Raw genomic sequence first — 25,030 nt, 5'->3', positions numbered from 1 at the left:
TTTCTTTCTCTGTCGCACTTTTTGGACCAAAACCTGCTTGTGATCATTGCTGCAGTTAAGACTTTTCACAAGGAATCAGTCACAGGCAACGTATTTAGCAGCTTGACTCTAAAATAACAATGTGTATATAGGAGAGTCATAAAGAAGTTGCAAATGTTCTCTATTACGTCTTGAAACTAGAAAGAATGGGCTTCGTATAAAAATGTGGATCTAAATTCACAGCACTGAATGTATTTCCATTTTGCATAGCAGAAACCAGGACAAAAAGTGAAGATTAAGCTTTATATATATGGACTATTAAAAAGTATGTTTTATAAAACAGATAAATGGAAAATAACTGTACCTGAGGATTTCCATGTTCTGTGCTCTTATAACACCAAGCAGCATCAATATCCAAGTTACACAATTTATTATTTAATTAGTCTCTTTTTCCTTTTAGGAGGGGATCAAAAATGCAGTGAACAGATTAGTTTTAACTGAGGTTAATGGGAGATTCTCTGAAAGTGTAAACACTGGCCAGTATACATATATAAAATTTTGCTTCTATTTTTAACACACCAAAATGCAGAAAGAAAGATTTTTTTTTCCCACTGTTTTGTTAAAAACTCAATCTGCCAGCAGCTTTCTCTATGGAGAGAGCTGGATTGGGAGTTTTCTTCTAAGCACATTTGTTGGATTCAGCAATTGACCAGAACAATGTTATTTCTCTGTCTCCAGTTGCACCCAGAAAAAACTCAGATGTGATGGTACACTCTTAGAGGTTATTCCAAGATTGTGCCTCTGCTGAGAGACCAAACCTCAAACGAGCTGCAGCCTTTCACACGCCTGTGGGATGGAGGTCACGAGAACATAACGTATGCACGTCCCCTTCCTTTGAATTCACCTGCTGAATTTGAAATATATACATGCAGCAGGATTACTTGTATGCTGAACTGTGTGCATAAGTTTCTACAGCTTTGGGAACTCAATGGAAAAATAAACTATGAAAAAATCAGGTAGTCCCATGCTTCCCCTTCTGCCACTCCACCCACTTCAGTCACTTGCAACAGAGCTCTGAGCCAATTCTGGTTTCCACTTAGACAACACTTGTAGCAACTTTTCTAGACCAAGAACATCATGACTACAGAAAATACACCCAGGGTAAGTGTACTTGGGAAGCGAAAAACTTTCTGCTTCTGTAAATCTCAGTACCCAAACAGCACATTTTAAATCCACTGCATTTCTGCAACCATAAAATCAGCAAAATCAATCTCAGAAATGCTGGTGCTCGTCCATTCTCTTTTCTCAGAAGCGTGTACTTACCTGGTAAGAAAATATGACTTCAGGGGATGGGAGAAATGATGCCTACTAAATCATGTAAAGTCATCTCTACTCAGGAATTTGGGGTTTGCACTGGCTGTTGAGCTTTTCACATGGAGGAGACAGATGTATTTAGAGGGTCTCAGCCTCATTTTTGCTGTACAAAGTCACGTTGCTGTGGCTGCAGTCACTGTAAGCACCTGTTGAATGAGGAGCATGGAGCAGCAGGCTGCTCATGAGCTGGGCTCCAGGCTGGCACTTGCAGAGCTTAGGTCTCATGACATCCCAGACATGCTGAGAATGATATTGCTCAAAAACATCTGGGAAAGGTTGCAGCCTACACATTCTGTCCAGACAAACACAGACAGGAGGGTGTCTATGTACCTGGCTGGTTAAGTGCCCATCAAATTATTTTGCTTCTGCTGCGACTGTGGCATTTAAGAGTATTTCAGGCCATACTGGGATCTGTAGTTACTTAAAGCTATGCCAACCCAAACAAACCCAGTTTCCAGTTTGCAGATAGCTGTCTCCAAACTGGTGACCACTGTGGTGTCTGTGGGGGGAGATAAGCAATTCCACAGCACAGTTAATCTCTTCTGAAGCAATTTTCTTGACCTGATCAGAAGAGCGTTGCTCTGAGCACCAAGTCCTGTGCTCAGGCCTTTGGGCCTCAGGCACCTATTGGACTTCAGGTTAAGTACATGGTTACATTCCCATGAAGTCACTTGGTCTTAATCATATGCTGAAGAGCTTTGCAGAGTTGATCCAAAGTTTAATCATGTAGCAGGTGTTTGGAGGTAACTGCAAAGGCTTGCAATAGAGAGGTAGGAAAAAAATCAATTGCTCTCCACATAACACCCTTACATTATTTATCCCCCTAATTAATTTACAAATCTACCTGACAGGTGCAATTTTTATTTTCAGCTGTTTCACCTGTGATCTCTTTAGCTGTTTTCTTTCCTAAAGTTAGCCTGAGTAAATATTTGACTTTGTCCCCTAAGTCACTGCATACCGTTGTGTAACCTAATAAAACCTTTTATTTCATTAGCACCAGTTTATCTAATGTTCCGGACTAATTGAGAGTGGATTTCCAAGAAGAAAAAGGAAGAACATGTTCACAACCGCAGGCACCTCCTCACCTGTTTATGAAAGACAAGACAGACTCTGCAGGACAGAAAAAATACCAGTAAAAATTACCACCTCTCACCTTTCTGCAATTTTCTCAGCCCATATCAATTCCCTGAAGGAAAAGTAAAAAAACACATCAGTCAGTGTTTACATAAAAATGTAAGCTTTAAAGTAAGGTCACTATTTTCCCCTGCCCAGTAGGGATTACTGGAACAGATTCTGCACTTCCCTGTGTGGAGATTGCCTCCCTCCCTGGGCTCTGCTTTTGCAATCATGGGGGTGGGAAGTATTACAAAGGTGGATGTCCTCCTTATGCTGGGGGCCCCAGGGCTGGACACAGTGCTCCAGGTGGGATTTCACAAGAGCAGATTAGAGGGGCAGAATCAACTCCCTCACCCTCCTGGCCATGCTGCTTTTGATCCAGCTCTGGGTGTGGTTGGCAGTTTTCAGTCCTTTTGTCATTCTGGATGTAGAAACATAAAACTCAAAGGACTTTCTAAACTGATCCCATTTAATTAGAAAGCTGACAGTTTTTTGTCACTACTGTGATATTCCTGAGTGCTGCCACGAAGGCCTGGGGAAGGGGATCCATAGAAATTCGTGTATTTTATACAATAACCGAATGGTGCATGAGCGTGTTCAAGTAGAAATTATTACTGAAACCAAAGAGAGCACAGCAAGGATACAACTTCCTCAGATTCAGAGCCCTTTCCCCATCAAAGTGCTGGCAAGCCGATCTTGGCAGTTGCTTGGGTCACTGTCCTGGAAGCCCATGGGGTACATCAGCTCTGCCTTGCAGTGTTAGCAGGGCTGCTGTAAGAAGACACCCAGTGTGTTCTGCTGATGTGGACTGGAGCACCAGACCTAAGGCACAGGTTTCTCTCTGAGCTACAGGTGGGAATGGATCTTCACAGGGATAAAAGTTTGTTGTCCCCACAGTCAGGGCCACCTGATCCAAAGGTAGAAGTGTTGGACTTGCCACTCAGATTTCTGACTGAATGGCTGCTGAAGGAGGTTTTATTTCGCCTACATGAATCAAGTAGCTTGTCTGGTAATTTGCCCGTTCTTTCTTTTCAGATGAGAAGGAGATGGACAGCCCTATCCCAAGCTATGAGTTGTACTCCAGACAGTGGTAACAGAGGCAGCAGAGGACTGTCCTTTGTATAGAGGGACAAGTCTCTCCTGCTGAAGTAGGCAGGTGCCCTCAGAGCAAGGTGGGGAAGGGTTGGAGAGGGCAGATCTGCTCTACAGTCTCTCCAGTGGGGGCCTGGGAGCTGGAAGTGTGACCAAGGCTTCTTCTCACCTCTGTGTCCAGAAGATTTGAGGTCCTTTGAAACCACTGGATGCAGTAATTCTTGATCAAAAATGTTGCACTTGAACAGTTTCTACAATGGAGGGTACAAGGATAATCAAGAAACTGGGATGATCATGCAAAACTGCTACAGACAAGGACAAGACCACTAAGGATTTCCCCATAACTTGGTCCTTCTGAGGAGCATTTTCTGAGACATTTCTAAGGGAGAAGACCTCCAAGAGCTTAGCCAGTCTTTTAAGTGTTATCCTCAGAAAATCATTCATAAATTCCTATTAAAAGTTCATGAGGCTGCCAGGCTACAAACAAGGACATCAAAAACACTAAGGAAAAAAAGAAAAAATTATGATAATAAAATATATGTCCTCTTCTGACTCTTACCCACTTCTGACTTTCTGATCTTTCAAGGTCAACTGCAGATCCAAAGAATGATCTCATGTCCTGCCTCTACAGCCTAGCACTGCTGCCAGGACCCCTCTCAGAGCCAAGACTCAACTGAGCTTCAGCCCCGTGCTCTGCCCCAGTAGAACTTGCCCTCACCCAGTGAAAGGCGTGTGGCTGGCCAGGGACCGGCACAGGACGCACCCAGACAGCTCTATTTTCTTCCCTTTTCACTTTCTCTGTGACTCTGGAATGTGTTTGCACATGGTGGAAAAAATGCAGAGAGCAGGGAGAAGCAGCCAGGAATGTCACCCTCCCTGCCGGCGCTCAGCTCTGGGGTTGGTAGCTTGTGCCAGCATTGGTAGCCAAAAAAGCTGGAGGAGACCCAGATGCCTGGAGCAGGTGAAACACCCAGAAATGAGATGAATTTTTGGGGTAATCCTCTATTTTTTTTAATTAAAAAAGGGAAATGTATCATCTGCACAAACTCAGTTAACACAGGCTTGCAGTGAGAGGCAAAATCCATTTTGATCAGAAAACTGGCTTGCAATGAGTACCAAGTATTTCACAAACTTTCAAACCTACCTTTTCCTCCCCTTTTTCATTAATGGGCATCTTTTATCCTGTCCTAAGCAACAGCAACAAGACTAATTAGTTTAACAAGTATAACAAATGGTTTTATTGACAAAAAAAGAACCCTTTGAAATATACATTACATTCACAGAGGATTAAATTACACCCTATTACCCATTTTCCATAAAATAAAGATTACTTTGATAAATCACAACTAATGTTATCTTTGGCTGATAAGAACTCTGTACTTATTTGTGTGGCTTCTATAAATAGTGTGTTCTGATTCTTTTTCCTCCCTAAAATAGTCAATGATACAGTCTGCCAGGCATTTTCCTGCAATTTGACAATACCACATCTGTGAACGAGTCAGCAAGTGAAAGCTTCATTATCTGAATATGAAACATGCAACAGTCTCTTTCTTTTCCGTCAGCTCCTCTGCAGTAATCTATCAAACACCTTTCAGCCATATCTTGCTCCATCAAGGTTTCCTTGCCGCTAAAGCAAGGTAGTCAAAACAAACTTCTTTTGTAAGGAGCAAAGCCTTTGTGGTTCACCTTTCCATTGTATGCAAAGTCTGTGTGATGACTGTAGCATGAGGGAGTCGGACCCTCATTTAGGCCATAAGATATGTACAGTTATGTACAAAAGTGTGTATTTTCAGGCGTAAAGGGTTCCTTTGTACTTTGTCTTTCCTCAGCTTTGCACCAGAGGATTCTGCAGATTGCTGGAGATCTACCGGCACCATCTCCGGGCAGATGAACAGTTGGTTGAGGACCAAGCCAGAACCAATGTCTTGTGTTTACTTCACACCTGCACTACCTCTGCACAAAGTGGCTCTTGACTAAAGGATAGAGATAGTTAGGATATTGGAAAAAGATCTTTGTGTGCCAAGAGGTTCACCCACCTTTTGAGCATTCGGTAATGACGTACACCAGGCATGGACGTCCCCACTGGATCACAGCTCAGCCGCCCCCGCTGGACAGCCAACACCCAGCTCAGCACAGCAGCACAGGAGCACCTTTAAAAAACCTCCAAGGAGTTTGATTCTGAAAAACTGAAGTTGGTTTCCTACTGTGTAGTGCACCACCAGAGAGACCTACCCCCATACCCCTCAGGACAAATATCCAAGTTCAAATTAAATTCATTTCCCATTTTTTGAAATTCTTTCAAGACACACATTTGCTCTGAGTTCAACCACTGCTTTGTGTTCATTGGGTGACTCAAAGCATCTCATTTTACTCTAAATATTCAAGGATTAGAATTTGCGTAGCAGTTGCTGGATTGGCCAGAAATTAAGTTTGCGAAGTTCTTGAGACTGGTGGGCAAAAGATGTAGCAGTTCTGGAAATCTTTAACAAGTAAATTCAATATGTTGAGTTATATGATTTTTGAGAATTCTCTGAACTACTCACACATAACATCAACGCACCATCCATTTGCAGCATCTAACCCTACCCAGGCCGTTTTGGATGGGTGCCCTCATCATAAGCAAATGTTTCTTTTCCTGCATTTTCCCTCAGAAGCAGGTGGCAGTGGATTTCAAATAAAACCACACCCATGTCTGTGTTCCTTTCTGGAGGGTGTGTTTTGCTCATGGAAATATGTCTGACCTCTTTGTTTAATTTTCAAAATTTTATAAGCGTCCCACCCCCTGGGTTGCCCGCAAAGTGACTCAGCAAGCCAAGCAAAGGGATCAAAGAACAGATAGAGTTTTTTATACAAATGGAAAAGTTTAGCAGTTCTGAAAGTATTTTCCCTCAACACTTATTTCAAAACATTAATAAAAATAATTACAGCAGAGTCTAACAGACAAAATGCAGGGCTAGAGCCATAAATCTTAGAGAACAGGGAGGAGCACTCTGAAATGCTGCAAAACAAATAGATTATCACCTTTCCAAATCTCTGCAAGCTTCTCTTTTCCTGTAATACAAAACAAAAAATCACCAAGGCTGGGTTGCTGCTTGCTTGCTGTAATTAAAACAACTTTTATATTGTATTTCCTCAGTGGTGTGCACATTTATAAAGCAGGAAGGAGAAAATTGTACATGTAGGAGTGAACACATAGGAATTGCCACCAGCGCAGATGAACCACCTTGGGTCCAACCCAAGCCCAACTCTGTATCTTGCTGCTCACTGGATATTCTGTGGGTCAAAAAGTCCTGGGAACCTGATTCTGTTTCAGGGACTCGTATTGGAACCAAAGATAAGGTTCTGATGTAACAAATGGAGGAAGATCCAGACCTTGGAGGCCTCAGAGACCCCTTATGTACATGCCACAGGGCTAAACTCCTCCTTGCTTATTCCATCTCCTGCCTCCCATATTTTGCACTGATTTATGCACAGCTGCTAAATTCAAAAGAGAAGAAACAGACCTGCCCCATCTCATACTACACAACAGTCAGAAGGCTGGGTGCTCGCCAGGAAGATGGGGTATGTCGATTCCAAACTCCTTTGGCCCAGAACCCAGCTCTCCCACTTCCCAGGAAAGTGCTCTTTGTACCAGACAACACATCTGTTCTCAGAACAGGGCTGTCAGGGTGTCACACACAGGGAGTGCTGCCTACTACGGGCAGTGTGCAAACCCCTCTCTTTTCCCACCTGCCCCAGTCGCTGCCCAGCACAGAGGGGGGAGTTGCTCTCTCCAGGAAAAGCCACGTCCCTCCAGGAAAAGTGGTAACGAGCAACACCAGAATAGCTGACTGACTCAGCCCAGCCATGGGAGCATCTCTTCAGGCATGGGATGCTCAAGACAGACATGCAGTAACTGGTGGTCTGAAAATGGGCCAGGTACTGACACCCAGAGAGATTTCATTTACTGCAATGCTTATGGATCCTCCAGCTAATCAGAGGACTGCAGCTTCAAGGTTCCTAGTGTGGAAATAATGGGAATTCATAAAATAAAAGGGTCAGAAATGCCAAGATGGAAAAGGCAGGTCATAATCTAATCATGCTTTCCTTTCTACTCCTAGGAAGACAATCAAGAGGAAATAACAACATGGAAGACAGAGTCAGTAAATCAAATGGTTTTATTGATGTCCTTTCTTATTGTGACCATTGGTCATCAACTTTAATTCACAGACCAAAATTAGCAATTGACTTTAATTTTCCTAAATTACAACTTCTATTGCTTTTGCATTTTTACCAAGAGAAGACAAAATCATGAGTAAGTCTCTACATGGAATCAAAGATAGGAAGTAACTTCTGACTAATCCTCATGCAAACTACTGAATTTGGAGACTGAGGTTGAGTGTTATTTCAGGAAAAAGTTCACTCTTATGAGTAGTCTCATCTCAAGCTAACTTATGGTCCTTTCACAACTGATGTAATTTTCATATATTAGATAATAATTACAGGCATATTAAGCAATATTAACATTATTAAACAAGGAACAGCCGCCTGAATGTATACTATGGCAGTGCAAAATCTGAGTAATATTAAGAGCCTTACCTGGTAATTTTCCATTAGAGCTTTTTTTCAGCTTCTAGAATTTTTTGTCTTACAGGTCTAGGGATTTTAAACAGAATAAATCTAACATTCATATTTACAGAAAGATTTATGCCTGGACCTAGAACTCCAGGGACACTTACACTTTCTATACCAACAAATTACTCCCATTTGGAAAAGGAGCTATTGCTTTATTGTGGCATTACCACAGAAGCTGCTTTCTGAGCGCACTGAATGCATTTTGTGCAATGAGTTTTCCAAGAGGCTAAAACGTATTGCTGCTGCTCTTTATGTCTTGCTCTTCTGCAAGCATACACTAAACTGCAGACTTGGCTGCCACCAAGTATGTATTTTATATGTGCACTATTACTACTAATAAAAGTAAAATGAGTTATTCAATATGAATGACTGCTCATCTCCCCCTTGATGTACATAAAATAAGCCACATATAATGTGAGAGTAAACTCAGGTGACTGTAATAACTCTGTGGCACTCCTACAGTAACAAAGAGAAGAAAAAAAGTGAAATGCTTCCAACAAAACAGTTCGCTTAAATTATCCTTTCAAAACAAACAAACAAAACCCTAGTCACAAATCCATTTTACTAACTTTTTGTTTCCTAAGGTTTCTCTTGAACAACACTTTCCTAAAAAATAACTATGTTTAAGGAATTTGCAGAAAATTATCACAAGGCCCAACAGAGAACAAGTGTCCTACTTCCCCCCTCCCCCCCCCCCCCCCCCCTTTATTTTCCTCTTTTCCTGGAAGCAGAAGTCTCCTAAATCATAACTCTATATTATCAGGGCTTCTACACAGGGAACCTTCAGCTTGCACCAACGGAGGAGAGAAATGAAAGCTTCACTTATGGCTTTCTATGCATCAGACTGGGACATTGATGCACTCCAGCTCTCCCACATAAATCCCAAGTCATGCAAACCATGGAAATCTCTTGGTGGATTATGAACTGAATGAATACTTGTACTGAAGCAGATGGACCTTTTCTGTACATAAAGCCAAGCAAAACAAAAATCAGGTACATGTGAGGGAGGAATGGCCATACTGCTGTGCAAACCACTTTGCTAACCTACATTGTTACTGGTCCCAGCCTTAGGAGATCAGCAAATTTCAAGTGATACACAGATTCCTACTGGAAACAACTGCACTAAACCAAAATCCTTCCAGTAAAACAGAATTATAAAAATAACTTAAAGCATTAAGTTCCAGGTTATGTACAAGCATGTAGTTCAAACAATTATTTTTCTGACAGAAAACACCAGATAATAGATTGCAAAAAAACCACACAAATTTTGCCTCAAAGATTTAATCAACAGGCTTTGCAAGAGCATCAAGTATTCTGAAATGATTTATGAGCTGCAAAAGTGATGCATGAGTCATTCAAAGTGTATCAGTTGTATTAAAATTTCAGTTATCAGTGTTTACTGATGGCAGGCTGAGAAAAAGAGTGAGAGAACAGACTATAGAGCAAATAAAAATATTGGTGAGGTCGTAAGAGACACTGGTTAAGCCTGCAGCTGAAAGGATTATGTACAGCAAGGAAAAAAGCTTTTCTCCTTTTTCAAAGAGATTGCACATTGTCAAGGTCCATTTCCATCAGAGAAAAACATTAAAATAATTTTCAATCTATATTCTATTTTCTGACCTATTGAAAGTATTCAAAGACACGGGAAAGACTAGACTTCTGCCAAGCAGATTAAAGAAAACTGCATTCCTACATAATTTAACTATGCAATTACACATCCAAATTCAAAGCAGAAAAATAATTCAATGCAAATACTCAAGAAATACAGAATTATGGATTCTGATAAATCTGGGGGATGCAGGACTATGAAAGGAGTGCCTGAACTTGATGAGGAGATCTGTGTAGGATGGTTTCTGGATCCTTGTATTCATTTGAAGGATCCATCACAGCTGCATATAACTCGCTGTAAGCTCTGCAGACCAGTTCTGTTGACTGTTTTATTATCTGCTCTCTAAAAACCAAACCAAAACAACACAATTTGAAAATTTTAGGGAATATAACTGTACTACATACAAGGAATTAAAGATATACATTAAAAATACACATTAAAAATCAGTCTTAGTTACACTAAAAAGCCTTATACTTCAACTGTGAAAACAGATCAAAGTTTAAAAAAAAAAAGGCTTCTTTCTCTCGTTGTATCACACACAGACAAACTCACATATATGACCTGATACCCAAGACAGGAGCTTCTTTATTTCTACAATCAAGCAAAAAATAATAGAAGGATTTAATTTGTGTACATTAGTTTCCCACCTGCACTCCCCTGTATCTTTTAAAAGACTGATAAACTTAGTGATCTACCTTCTACCTCCAGTGGATTCTCACTGTCCTTTGTAAATACACACTTTTTTTTTTTTCTACTAGCAAATATATTCTATTTGCTATATCTTGACAGCACCTGATTCCATAATCAGACAAAAACTAGTGATAGTGGTCAGAGATTTAAAACACAACAATGCTATGAAGTCTGTGTCCTGTTTTTTTTCTGGAGATAAATGAGTAACAATGCACACAGACCGAATGCTAAATTTAACTGGAAAGTTTAAAAATTTTTTAAGACAACCTAGTAATTTTATTTTACATTACTCATTGAATCAGTTTAATCATCATGGTGATGGTGTTTACAGTTGCAGATGCATTTTTATCTATTAGAAACAGCAGTTACAACTATTTTACAGCCAAACCCATGCAAGAGGAACTCCAGCAGAAGCTGAGGAAACCAAGGTAACCACAAATCCAGATTCAGCCCTGCTGTAATATGCAGCAGAGAAACAAAGACAACAAAACTGCATCCACTAAAATCACGGCTGAATTCACAGACTGTTGGGAATTGACAAGTTAAAGAAATTTCAAAGATCAAATACAAAAATCTTTGTCTTTACAGGAAACATTAAGGAACAGAAGATATGAGAAAGCAGATTAGAAGACCAAATCTGCATTTTATTCTGACACACAGTACCCAGTTTTTTCATATACAGCATCAACTGCAAGTATTACTAGGTTATTAGAATACCTGAAAAAAAGACTGCCCTTATAATGGCAAATCCAAACCCACTATTATAAGGGAAATATATTCAGAGTGCTCAGGTAAGAAAACTGTCTCTGACCTCAGCCTGGGATCACTAAGCTAGTGCAACATGATGATTTTTAATGAAAGCATTACACACTGAATTTGTGTAAAACTACTGAACCAAATGCATAAATAAAAAAGTTTGTTAAAATATTCAGAGGACTGAACAGCATCACATGTGTTGTTCAATCAAATAATGTCAGTGTCATTAATCAGTACATTAGGATTTCAGTTGCCATAACAACATGATACATTTATCACTAACACAAATGGCAGCACTTGCTAAAAATAGTAATTCCAGCATTCAGTTTCTGTGATCCAACACGAATGAAAAGAGCTTTTCAAGACCAACAACCATATGAATACATAGCTTAAGACTTTTTAAATGAGTGAAGGAATTTGAAAGACAAAAGCATGCACTGGTAACGTTGGAAGGAATGTTCTTCACAATTGCAGAGGTTAAATGATATTGCCAATGAGTATGTAATACACTGGTCCTTTATCAAAAGCATGTGGTCTGATTCTGAGAACCAAAGACCTAATTTCAAGGAATATATCTTCAAAATTGAAAATTCCAACTACTATAGCCAGAGACTAAAATTATAGCACTGGTTAAATGTTTTGCTTCAATTTTGAGAAAATTTTGAATTTTCAAGGCTTATTTACCATCAAAAATATTGACTATCAAGACAGTGATTCTACAAGCATCTCTGTAAATGGGTATTTTAACTTTAGAAGGATTTCTTGGGTTTAAAGCTGTGTGTTTGAAGGCTAATGGGTTAACTTATTTATTTATTTTGTTTTAACTGAGCAGAATCTGACCTATAGCACTGATTATAGCAGGTTAATAAACTTCTGCATGTTAACTGAGCTGTAGCAGCTATAGCCATCACCTTCACACAACGCTTCCCTCTTACCTCTCAACTGTCCACTGCTGCAAGGTAATATGAATTCGGTTTAAAATGTGCTGAGAGGTTTAAAAAGCTTATCAATGGGATAAAGCTAAGACTACCTACATCACCTTGGGTCACCTCACAGAAGGAATGATTTAGTTCAAGTAATTTCACAGTGACAGAGTCTTTATGGTAGCATGGCTACCATAAAGTCTACCTCTTAAAATTGCCTCTGTGCTAGCAATGAAAAGTTGAGGCTTTCAAAATACCTTTACTGTTATTATGGTTTTTAAATAGACCTACATTCAAAAAATATATCAAGAGCTAAAATACAGATTTAATGCCTTGACACTGAGAAGCAGAGGCTGTGATGTTTCACTGACATTACTGGTCAAGCTACCCTGTTTGATCTGCACAGAGAGTAGAGCTCCACCACAACAGGGTCAGCTCTGCCAGCTGAGCTGTGGGAATGGTAAATCTGGCAGAGACACCCAAAGCCAGCTGAAAAGCACCAGCATTACCAGCCATGCTCCACCTGTATGGTGTAACACTAGAAGTCTTTGGATAAGGAGAACCTGAGAAATGAAGGATGAGAACCCGGCAGCTGGACTAGCTGATCACTGTAGGTCCCTTCCAACTGAACTGTTCTAGCTGATTCCCAACAGTAATTATTTTTCCCTTGACATATGTCATTTTGTAAATGCAAGATGCTGTAGTACAATCCCACTGAGGAGAAGTGCTAGTAATGAATATACTATTGCATTATGTAAAATGTGATGTGCTTGTCTTAGTTTCTGGTATATTCTGTAACCTGCATTCTTTGCAAAAGTGTGAAAAATAATGTCAAGGAAAGTTTTTGATCAGTCCAACATATAATTGTCTAAGTACTACAGAAAATCTTCATGTGGTTCACACTTAATTGGAAAGAAATTCGTGGCACTTTCCCTAGCTTTAGGGTTCAGTTATATCCAAAAAACAAGGTAAGAGATAAATAATAAAGTTCTGACTTTCATACTTCAAAGAAGAAATCTCTTAAAAAAAATATATTAGGTGAAAAGTAAAATAATCTCAGCACAATATTCAATGAGAAAGAATGCCAATATTCTACAGCAGAAGACAACAAAGGTGAAAATTCTAGAACTGACAAAGCAGTGGGGATAAAAGAAATCTTGAGAATTATGTATTTCACCTGTCTTTGACAAGCTTACAAAATAGTTCTAAAACAATATACAACTAAGTTGACAAAAAAATGCTGACACAGCAGAACATGTTCAAAATAGATTAATGTAATTCATTTTGATGGTGCCTCATAAATCAAGAGTAACTACTTCAGAAAGTTACAGAATTACATACTCCTCACTGCTTGTTCAAAAGAGGAGAGTCAGAACAAAACTGAACTGTGACCTAAAGGACAACGCAAATATCATCACAGCTGATAACTTGAATTCTCATAATGATTCACTAAAACTTATCATATTCATCTTTGTGAGCATTATTCAGGTATAATAGAAATTCAGAGGTAAGGTACTTACTTCACAGTGGCACTCAGAAGGAAATTCAGCTGGGACATTAACAGACTATCTGGAGCAGACAGATAGCGATCAAACTGAGCCTACGAGAATATGAGATCAACATATTAACACCTTGCTGTTCTGCAAAAATAGGTAAAACCACAAATTTCTGAAAACATTTCTGATTACATTAAAAGACAGAACTTAATAATCCAAAACAAATGTCTGATTTCAGCACCTCTGCCTCCAAAATTTTGTTCCTGACTCTGAGGAATATGAGTGGAGGGCAAATAATGAGAATCCAGCTTTTATAATTATCCATCTAAGCTTCCTATCCAGCTGGTGCAGGTACTTATACATCACTGAAGATCACACTGAGTCTGTTCAATGCAGAGGGAATATAAGACAGCTCTGGAGAGATATCTACTCTGTCCAAGTTAGACATGTTGCCTGATTCTTTTTGCATGTTTCTTTTTACTTTTTGGCAGGGAGTCACTGCTTATGTTAAGAAAAACAAAGAGCAAATCACCCACTTCAGGCTTCTTGAACTGCTTCTAAGAGTACTTCTCCTCTCCCACAGAATATAGTGATAAAACGAGTAGTGCTTTGATTCTAAGAAGAAACATTACTCCTGTCTTCAACAATTGATCAGAAATACTGTGGCTGCCCCATCCCTGGCAGTGTTCAAGGCCAGGCTGGATAGGAGTTTGAGCAACCTGGTCTAGAGGAAAGTGTCCCTGCTCATGGCGGGAAGGCTGGAAGAAGATGGTCCTTAAGGTCCATTCCAACTCAAACCATTCTGTGACTCTGTGGTCAAATGGGTGACTACTGAGAAGATGAAACCAGGTCTTCTCACAGGTGAAAACACAAGGAATATTGAACACATATTACACTAAGGAGCATTTTGATTAGATAATGAGAAGAAAAATTCTCATCAGGAATGTCATCAAACATTGAACAGATTATCCAAAAAAACGGTATAATCTCCATCCTTGGAATTATTCACTAAGACAAGGCCCTAAGTAAGTTTATCCAATGATGGCAACCTTCCTATTCATTCATTCACTAAATGAATATATTCTCAAGCTGGTAAATCCTAAAATCCACATCCCTCCACCATATAAAACATAGGCAAAAATGAATAGTGAAGTCACAGCTCTCACAAATTAACTTTTTTTGGTTTTCTGCCCTTGTTTGGAAAGCAAGGGAGCTTTTGCTGCGAGGGGTATGGACCTAGTAAGCATCGCATTTGCAAGCACATATGAACAGCTTAAAAGGCTGGGACCTGGAAAACTTTCAAGCATAAATGGGAGGCAGTGAATCTGCCTGCAAGTACTCCCCCTGGTTTAAATCCTGAGAAGCCAATAGATTAGGCTGATAGATTGGATTTATGTGGGTTTGATTTCAGCATACTTGGTTCCATTCTGGTTAAAGTGTGTTCACAGAAGCAGACGTTAAGTAATGAACAAAATAAAACAGCTGGATTCTTCTCTTAACTATTCAAGGGAAATTATTATGTACTACTATAGATAACAGACTTGCATATATGTAATTCAAGGAGAAGGTCCTCAAGCTGCAGCCTTTAAATTCATTGTTAATCTACAAGACTATGATAAACAGAAGATATTTTAAATGCAAAATTCCTAAGTTTTAATAAGAACACATGCTGATCTCAGTAAACCACTGAGTGCTCTGTGCCAGAGCTCTGTTCATCCAACCAGCCTGGGAACTGCTGGTTTAAAACCTGAACAGAAAAAAATATGCTACACTACCATAACTGGGATGCATTCTACATACAAGTTTTTTAAAAACCCTTTTAAAATCCCCTTTTTTTCCATGGGTGTGTACATATACTGCTGTATGAGCAGGCCTTTACAGTTAAACTTTTAGAATAAAGCTAAACTCAGCTAAGCAAGAAGAATGACAGATTATATATTATTGCCTACTGAACTGTGATATTGCTATCTCTATGCAAAATAGCCTTCACACACTCTAAGAAAAAATACCAGCTGATAATTTGCTTTAATATATATTGTAGCTTTCAACTTAAAAAAACATAACTGTGACATACACCCAGAATTGAACTTCTGAGTAAAACTGAACCATTTGCATAAAATCAAAGCCTTAGGACAAAGATTATAAATGATGGCAGAACCTATATTTCAAAGCATAGAGGCAAAAAAAGAAACTTTGGTGACTAAAACTAATTAGAGCTAAGTATTTGCTTTTAGCAATTTAAGATGACTCATGGGACAGCATTCTTGTAAGTGAAGTTCTGCTTCTCAAGGCTTAGAAACTAATATTCTATTAGTACCCCTTCAGAAATAATTTATGTATTTATTACTTCAAGTGGTCAAATTACTACAAATGAAGAAAGTATTCCCAGACATGTAATTCAGCTATTCTTAAAGAGTAGGACAGATTAGATTAATATCTTCTACTACAGATGAGTATCTTCTAATCACATAATTAACAGTATTCTTTACCATGTCACAGCATCACCACCATAATATGAAAGTCAAAAATGCTTACCATTGCAACCTTCAGGGACACGGAATCCATACTTGACAAATTTGAAAGAGGACCCTAAGAATCAGTAATCAAACAGAGGGATAAAAAAAGGTCATACTAGCATATAGAAAAAGATAAATAATAAAGTCTGTAATCAGTTCAGTAGTTACTTTTTATTCGGTCCTGCTACAGGATCTTAAGTGTTTGTAAACTGTATAACCATTTCAGTACTAAAGTGCTGTTAACAGTTCATTTGTATTCTACCACTCCCTCAAATGAAAAGCTGAGAATATGGAATTCTTAATATGTCCTTTCAAATCCTTTTTTTCCTTCTTCACTATTAAATAAAGCCAAAACTAGCCTTCTACAAGGTCTAGAATAAAAACTGAACTGCAAACTGGCTACATCCCCTTGGCATTCCAGACTTAAGAGACAACAATGTTGCTCTATCTGCTCTTGGACTGTGAAGAATTCAGACCTGTTTCCCAGTAAGCCTTCTGTGCTGCTATGGCAATACCATGCACAAATGCTGCTTAGACCCCTAGAAAATTCTGCAACATCACCTCTGCAGCCAGGCAGCTGCACAGACAGAAATGAAAATTGCTACATTCCATTAACAACCTGCCCTAGACACTTGAAATTGATTTTAAAACAGGAGATACGCTCATGAATAGAAAACTAAGTTGAGTTATTAACCAGATTATTTATACATTTATTTATTCATCTTTACACTTAAAAGTCTGTTGAGTTTGGGCACTTTATGCAAAATTATTAGCTGAAGAAACAACATAAAGCTCTCCAATAGAGTTCGCTTCCTCCAGAAAACACTGTTTTTCACTTCTACAAAAGATCACAAAAGGACACAGGCACAGCTGAAGGGAAGAAGGGCTGTATTAACACCTACCACATTGCAACTGTGCTTCACAAGAAAGGGAGAGCGTGAGCTCTGAATTCCAGTTTTCAGCTCCTCTTAAGAAATCTCAAGTTTTCACTTTGAGAATCTCACTGTCTTGGTACTAGAATAGCTACAGCAACAAGTAAGGACGAAAGAAGAAACTCTCTCAAACTACTACTAAACTCATCTGCCAGTTTTCCACTAAAGAAAAAAGCAGCAATTACCAAATGCATGCAGCTATCTACGGACTCCATGCGGGTGCTACCGGAAGCAATGAAGAAGATGAATGCTGTGTACATACACAGCAGGTCTAGTATGTTCTAGGCACCATGGAAGCGCTGGTATGCACCAGACAAGCAGTACAGGACTGCTGCACACCAACCCTGCTAGGCCTGCTGAACACACAGTGCAGGGGGAATCTGTAGTTGCAAGCTGCCTTTGTCTAATAGTCCTGGTCCCATGTGAAAAACCAACAGACATTACTGAATCTTTGCTTTCAGAGGGAGCCTAATTTGCAAAAACATTAGTGCCAAAATTCTACTAGTTGGCAAGTGTGTGGTACCCCCTCAACACTTAAATTCTGTAAGCTCACCTGCTCTGGCTTGTGCTGCTGCAGAGCGTTATAAATGTAACTCAGACCAGCTCTCGTTAGCACGTAGGAAGCTTGCTCATTTATGAGTGTATCTAAATGAGCTTCAATCTGAAATGTTAAGCATAAGGTATTTATAAAGAGTGTGTGAGAATATTAAGTGTAACGAGTTCTGGGGTTAAAAGGTCTAGAAACACAAGAAGAAAAAAACACAAATAAGGAGAGTGATCAACAAACAAGGAAATATTACAAATATGTACAGCATAATTATTTTATCCATTCACATTTTTCATATTAAAAGGAACCAATAATAAAAATGCAGAGAGTTCTTTCAGGTCTGACTAATAAAAGAACCTATTTTTTTTGTATTTGTAAATACAACACCACCAAAAATGAAGATTATAGCCTTGATCTTAAAAATTCCTACATAATTTTATTTTGCTATAATTCTTTGAAAATGTGTGATAAAAATCATTCACCACTTATTGAAAATACTGACAATAACATGGCAGTTTTACAATAAACAGGAGACAGTCTTTTGTAAGGAAAATAAAACAAACTAAATCATACTCAGAATTGATTTTAAATTCAATACTGATAAACATGCATTTGAAAAAAGTTAACTGAAAGAACAATAGACAATGAAATTACAGTTATCCATTTTGTTTTAATTATCTTCATACAAAAAAAGTTGTAAGAGTATTTTACATTCTTAATATAATCTTCACTTAGCAGGAAAACCTAATCCCTTAATCCAGTCACAGCAGCAGCAACCAGTTTTCAGTTTGAGCAGTCTCAGAAAGGCATTTGGGTATATATACACTATTACTTCATTTTTACAGATAACTACCTAACTTTTTTTTTCTTCCAATCCTAAAGAAAAGAAAAAAAAATTGCAACACATAAAAGTCTCCTAAAATGTAAGACTTTTTCTGATACATAAAGAGTTCATCTTTTTGCTTCCTATAATTGTTTAGAAGAACACACTTTCCTTTTTAAATCAGGAGGGAAATCTTAATATTTCAATTTGGAGTTTTTAACTCTCTTAGTGAATTCTTTTTCTATGAAAAATGTTTCTCGCAATAAATATGCCATTCTAACTCCACTTGAATAACCTACTTATGTATAATCTTAAAGGGTTTTTTTTCAGTCTGTTCCTGTATTTGTAAAATGTTTGAAGAAAGTAAATGGTATTAAATGTGTAAGCTTCAGCTCTACTGCTTTTCTGAAGAGTAAATCAATTGCAGCATTTCCTATGAAAGGAACTCTGATAATAGAAATTAGAAATACCTCAGACAGTTTGGTGAGGTTGTCTGTTTGTTTCAGAGCTAAAAGGTGCTAGAAATTCTGATTAGGAGCAGAAAGTGAAAAATGGCTCACAGACAATCCTTGCTGATCCCTTAAAATAAGAAGCTGTGACCTTTTTCAAGTCCCCCAGCTCCAAAAGCTCTCCTGAGATACATTGCAGGCATATTCATGAAGTAAAATATAAATGGGAAGTGCCCAAGTTTTTGTAAGTCAACCGTTTCTGAATTTTCACTTCCATTTCAAAATTGTACCACATATGAATTACTAGCCTGGGATGTGAGGGGAAACCAAACAAATGAGATAAGACAGGCAGAAAGCAGGACTGAAGCTGTAACTTCAACTACACTATATTCTAGTACAAAATAGATGATGATCTAGTGCTAATTATATGATGGAATACAGTCAGCCATTTGACTGAGCTTTCAATTTCCATTTGCTTCTTCTCATAGTTTGCAGATAAATATTAGAATGATTAGGATGATGAAAATGTTCACTGATCTGGGTTTATCTGCAACTGAACGAAACAAACCCAAGTCTTTTAATCATTTTTTCTCTGTTTAAAATGAAAGATGCTATCTGCTTATGGTCTCCAACAAGAAGCCCTCTTATCCCATCTTCCCGATTTTGATAATGTTGGCTTTGGGTTGATTTTAAGATAAATATGTGCACATCACAACTTACAGTGTGCAAAAATCAGTAAAAAGTTCATTTTCTTTCGGGGCTGCTAAAGCTTACCTGAAACTGCAACATTTCTAGACGTTTGTCAGTGAATTCAAAGAGCGCCAAAGTAGTCCTCATCATGTAAAGTGAATTTACCATGAAGGTTGCCATATCAGCTGTGCCCAAATTACTAGCAGACACAGTACACATCTGCAACAACGGATCTAGCACACAAGACAGAACCTAAAATAGCAAACAGAGAAGAGGGAGGAGAGGGAGGAAATCATGTCACACGAGGCTTCTAACCTCATTCTGTCTCTATCACGTATTTATTCCCCAAAGCACAATAAAGAGGAATGAGAGTTTCCAACTGTGAAAGCAGTTTTCTACTGGATTTGTCAGCAGGTGATCACCTACCACAGTGATGGGTAAAGTATAAAAACCTGAGAAGAACAGATTCCAGCCTAGCAGGAGGAAGAATAACCCAGATTAGATAATTGGTAATTGTGCAATCTTGAGGGTGTATTTACTTAATGGAGTAGTAATTGGATAACAGAATTTAGATACTGTGTTAAGAGTAGCACTCCATACTCAACTGTAATTATCCATTTTGTTAGTCACCCTCTTGTTCACATTACAAACTCTGGTTTGATAGAGAGCTCCAAAATGGGAGACAAAAAGATTAATGTTCCATCTATCTTTTGTGCACTGAAACTAACTTACACATTCTTTTTTTGCCCCTCTCCCTCCTCTTCACACACATAAAGCAGTCAAACATTCTTGTACCTGCACAAAGTCAGCCTGACGGGCATCCAGTGGAATAACAGATGAGTCATGAGATGCCAGAACCTCCCGTAGCAAGTTAAGTGTCTGATTTAGAGCAGAGCTTGGGCCAAGATCAGGAGGTGGGAGCTCAACCTGAAGAACAAGATTATCTGTTTGTGGGGTTTTTTATTAATTTCATTTACAGCAAACACCATACAGTCTGTTAGCACAAATGCAACCAGCTAATAACAAAATTACATGCAGGCATGCAGAGAAGAACTTTAATCTGACACTGGACAAATCTAGCACATTTCAGACAATAACTGCCTGCAACTTTCAGCATAACCATCTCATTCAGTGCAAAATAAGCAATTGAACATTGAATTTCTCCTTTCATTCAGACTATGCCTATTTTACCATCTGGAGAGTCCCAAACATTACCGGTTTTGGTACTGGAAAAAAGTACATTTACTAGATTAGGTGCCAAAGAATAGCCACCTTGTTGGCACCACTGAGTTCACTTTGAGCAGGACCTCCTGTAAACACTTCAGAATCTAGTGCATGCAGCGCTCTGGGAAATGAGAGCCTTACTGCAGCAGTTCATGACAAGGCTGCACAGCCCACAATGCTACGTCTGAGAGCTGTAGTCACAAATGCAACAGTTTTAATCTCCAGCAATCTTGTACTTCAATTGCCAGTACACAAATGAACTGGACACAAGCTAACTCAAGTAAACCTACATGAACTGCAATGAGACTGCACAAACTGAAATGCAGGCTTATGCCAAAGTTAAGAAGCTGGTAATGTAGATGTTTAAAAAACAAAGGAGGAAATTTTGTGTATATTAGAGAAAAAAAATGTAGTTTCCACATCAAATTATGAAAATTGGATCCTCTGAAATGGACTGAAATTCTATGCTATTTTTAACCCAGGCTCACATACTCTATTTAGCCCTTTCTTTGTAACAGGCAAATACTCATTAAACACTTTATAAAATGTTTATAGAAAAATCTAGCACTTCTTTTTCCCAACACACATTTCTTAGGTTCCACTCCACGCACAGCTGCATCTTTTTGTCTCCAATGCTGCCTCAAACTGTCTTCCTGTGGCCTCCAAGCCCTTACTACAACCTCATTTCCTTCTGCCAAAAATCTACTTCCCACCTTCCTCTCTTCTGCCCATCCAAGGGCAAAGACAGATGTGGCTGGATCGTGTGGGAGTCAGGAGACCCTCAGCAATACACAGTAAGTTAAGACTTAAAGGCATAATGTCTCCAGAAGGAGGTAGGGAGCAGTAAGTTTGGATGGGACCGGCCCATGTGTCTCAGTCAGGGTACCTGGCCACAGCAGAGCAATGCAGCATGCACTTCTGCAGTGCCCTTAAGACTCCAGCTCAAAAGAAAAGGCAGCAGCTTTGGGTGGCTCCAAGTCATGGGCAACATGTTCCATAGCTTCCCAAATGAGAAATACTGATAAATAGCATAGTAATAAGGATGTCTGAATCTTTAAGATAAAAAAAAATAAAAATCCAAGGGGCACAGGCTGATGGCCAAAGAAACCAAGGAGAGCACAACAAACATATCCAGAGCATAACATTACAGAGCTTTCTGGAAATGAATCTATACCTGATGAACATGCCAGCAAAGAAAGAAAAAAAACCATCTCTCCCTCTTTGAAACCAGGCCGAACTTTCATACTTCGTGTTTCGAAACATTTGAGATACCATACATGGCCCCGCAATGTTACCAAGACAGATTTAACGAAAACCTTTTTCATCCTTCTGAATATAAAGTGTTCCTCTATTCTCACTTTCCAAGAGAGAGTATACTGAACTCAAGCAACTAAGGGAAAACTAAATCTAATAGGTTCAGAGAAAAGTTGTTCAGCCCACGTGGTCTTGAAAGCATGAAACAAACATTCTAGCGATGAAGTAACAGAAATTCGAAAAGAGGCACTGAGTGCTGATCAGTAGTAAAGTTTACTGGTGTTTACAGCACTGAATGACTTTCTTCTTGTTTCTTGTTATTATTAGGGGTATTGATTGTGTCCTGAACACACTGTTCTCAGACTTGAACTGAACCATGTTCAGGGATATTTTGGGGTTACTTTGAGACTAGAGTTTGATGGAGTTTTTACTTCCAGCACACACACAGATCATGGCAATGACAACTTCAGGCTGCTTTGCACAGAATTTTTGTCTCCTGAAGTAGCTAGTGCTCAGAAGCTCTTAAATTAGCTTCATCTTGCACTTAGTCTGTTCCTTTACAGTCCACTGTCTCCTAGTAAGAGCAACGGAAGAAGAAAATATGGCAAGGAAAAAAGATTTAGATCACTAGATTTTATTTGGGTTATTCTGAAATTCCTGACTATTGCAATAGAGACAAAATTATCAGTAAGTGGAACGAGAATCAAAGTAGTGCTATATTAATTTGGAAAATTCAAACTTTTGACACATGAATACAAAGTGAGGGCTTTTTTTTTCAGAATTGGAAAAGAAAATTTAAAAACACACACTTCAAATTTATAGAGGAACCTAGAGACTCCAACTCACGAACAATAACCACTATTCTAATGAAAAAATAATTGATTCCCTGAATGTTTTACATGCACTAAGAGATCATTATAATTGATCCTATTTCCAGAAAAATAGGTTTCAAATACATGCTGAGCTCTACTTTTGAAGTACCTCTTTCAGATGCAAGCTAGACAGCAGCTAACTAAAACATCATTAGGGAAGTTCTGCAGCAGTGAGTTCAACTGCATTAAAACATACTCTATCACAGTATTAAGTATCTAATTGGTTTTAACTACCAGTTCAGTCATACAGAAATGATGTCAAACAGTTCTTCAGCCTTTCAAAAAAACCCAAGAAACTACCCATTTTTAAAATCCAATATATAAAATTGAAATGAATTATGAAATGGATACTGAAAGTTGTACATAAACTTTAGTACAAAAAGTTTTTTCTTCTTTTCTGCGTAATTATCAGTGGAACAGATACTAAGCCAGCAATCTCCCTCCAAACATATAATCTAGAGCAAGTTTCTCTGTCTACGACAGCAAGTAGCTCAAAGGATGCTTTATAGAATTTTACAAACAGCAAAGGAAAACACAGAAAAAACAAAAGGCAGTATCAACAATCAAGAAGCATGTACATGTATGCTGTTTCCCTTTCTCATTTACAAAAAAGGTTACATTTTAAAAAAGGGCAGATTTTCTTCTGAAAATACTGTACAGTCGATCAGAACTTTATATACTATGCTACTTGAACATTAGACAGTTAACAGTTACAATGTTCATGAAGGGAATGGAATACCTCCTACACAAGGAGAGGCTGTGTTCTTCCTGGAGAAGGCTCAGGGGGGCTGTTATAAATATGTGAAGTGAGGGATGAAGACAGAGACAGACTCTTCTCAGTGGTGTCCAGTAACAGGTCAAGAGGCAATGGGCACAGATTAAGGCACAAGAAAACAATTTTAACTGTGAGGTTAGTCAAGCCCTGGAGACAGTTGCACAGTGAGGTTTTGGAGTCTCTGTCCTTGGTGGCATTGAAACCCCAGCTGGAGCAAGTCCTGGGCAACCTACTCTAGCTGACACTGTATCATGAGCAAGATGGTTGGACTAGATGGTTTCTAGAGTTTCCTGCTGAACTCATCCATTCTTTAATTCCGTGATACTACTACCAAATAAAACAAGATGGTAATTTAAAACACAGAATTCCACAGAGAAAGCCCTACTTATGAGTAACAAATGGAAGGCTAGTGGCTTTTATAAGAACCTAATCAGCTTTAAATATAGCCTCTTAAAAACCCCCACCGGCAGGGGCCAGATCCAAAGTACTACAGAGTGGAACCTTGTAAAAATGTTACGAATTTTTTATGCTGTCAATTAACACTGAGCAGCATCAACTGAAGAAGCCCATTCTCCTCAGATGAGACAATATTCACCAGCACTCCAAGGAACCTGAGTGCATGTCTACCAGAGAAGCTGTTTCAAGATTTTCTGGTCCTATTAGGATCCTACAGCGGTCAACAAAGTAGAATGCCTAACGGCATGCTTATCTTTTCAGCTATCAAGTTCGTCTTGGAAGAAAAGATAACTAGTTTTGCTTTGTTCCCATGGATCCATCTAAAAGCACAACAGCATTCAGATCACGACAACAATAATCAGTCTTTTTCAATCTGCCCCACATCTGATTTCCCAGAAACCTAATAGGTTTTATTCTGGCAGGAATCAAATTATGCAGGACAAGTTTACAATTATTCCCATGCAACATTTTAGTATCTCTCTTACAGACAAACTTAAAATAAAATGCAATCACAGCATTTAATTTGCATACATCTACTCTAAAAAGAACAGCATTAAGGAATAATAATCCCAAAACTTAATTTGGGATACTCTACTAATAGTCTTCTAACAGCTCAGACAGCAGATGACTGGAGTTTGGCGCAATCTTTCTCTAGTGCCCTTATGATAACTCTCATACCATTTTATTAAATGTTCACAATTATTCTTTCCTTTAATAATTGTTCTGGAACACTAGTGAAGCCAGAGGAAGGACATGTGGGCTTGAAAATTCCCACTCTCCTAATTTAACAGCTGGTCCAATAAAACATGCTGACATCTAACACACTCGTTAAATGCCTCACCA

At 38.7% G+C, this 25,030-nt stretch overlaps 1 protein-coding gene across 2 annotated transcripts in view; it reads right to left on the bottom strand.

The window, feature by feature from the left end:
- Window positions 1–7,700: 7,700 nt before the first annotated feature.
- COG6 (component of oligomeric golgi complex 6) overlaps window positions 7,701–25,030 on the bottom strand; it is a 55,484-nt gene continuing 38,154 nt past the window's right edge. For both annotated transcript variants that reach the window (XM_048295175.1, XM_048295176.1), the window contains exons 14-19: window positions 20,402–20,533; window positions 19,691–19,858; window positions 17,651–17,758; window positions 16,185–16,238; window positions 13,674–13,753; window positions 7,701–10,126 (exon numbers count right to left, since the gene is read on the bottom strand). In XM_048295175.1, the coding sequence (XP_048151132.1) occupies window positions 9,979–10,126; window positions 13,674–13,753; window positions 16,185–16,238; window positions 17,651–17,758; window positions 19,691–19,858; window positions 20,402–20,533 (690 nt within the window). In that variant the 3' untranslated portion in view covers window positions 7,701–9,978. The remainder of the gene's footprint in view (window positions 10,127–13,673; window positions 13,754–16,184; window positions 16,239–17,650; window positions 17,759–19,690; window positions 19,859–20,401; window positions 20,534–25,030) is intronic.

Source organism: Corvus hawaiiensis, chromosome 2 (genome assembly GCF_020740725.1).
Source record: "Corvus hawaiiensis isolate bCorHaw1 chromosome 2, bCorHaw1.pri.cur, whole genome shotgun sequence".
Lineage (NCBI taxonomy): Eukaryota > Metazoa > Chordata > Aves > Passeriformes > Corvidae > Corvus > Corvus hawaiiensis.
This window is presented reverse-complemented; position numbering and strand designations above follow the sequence as displayed.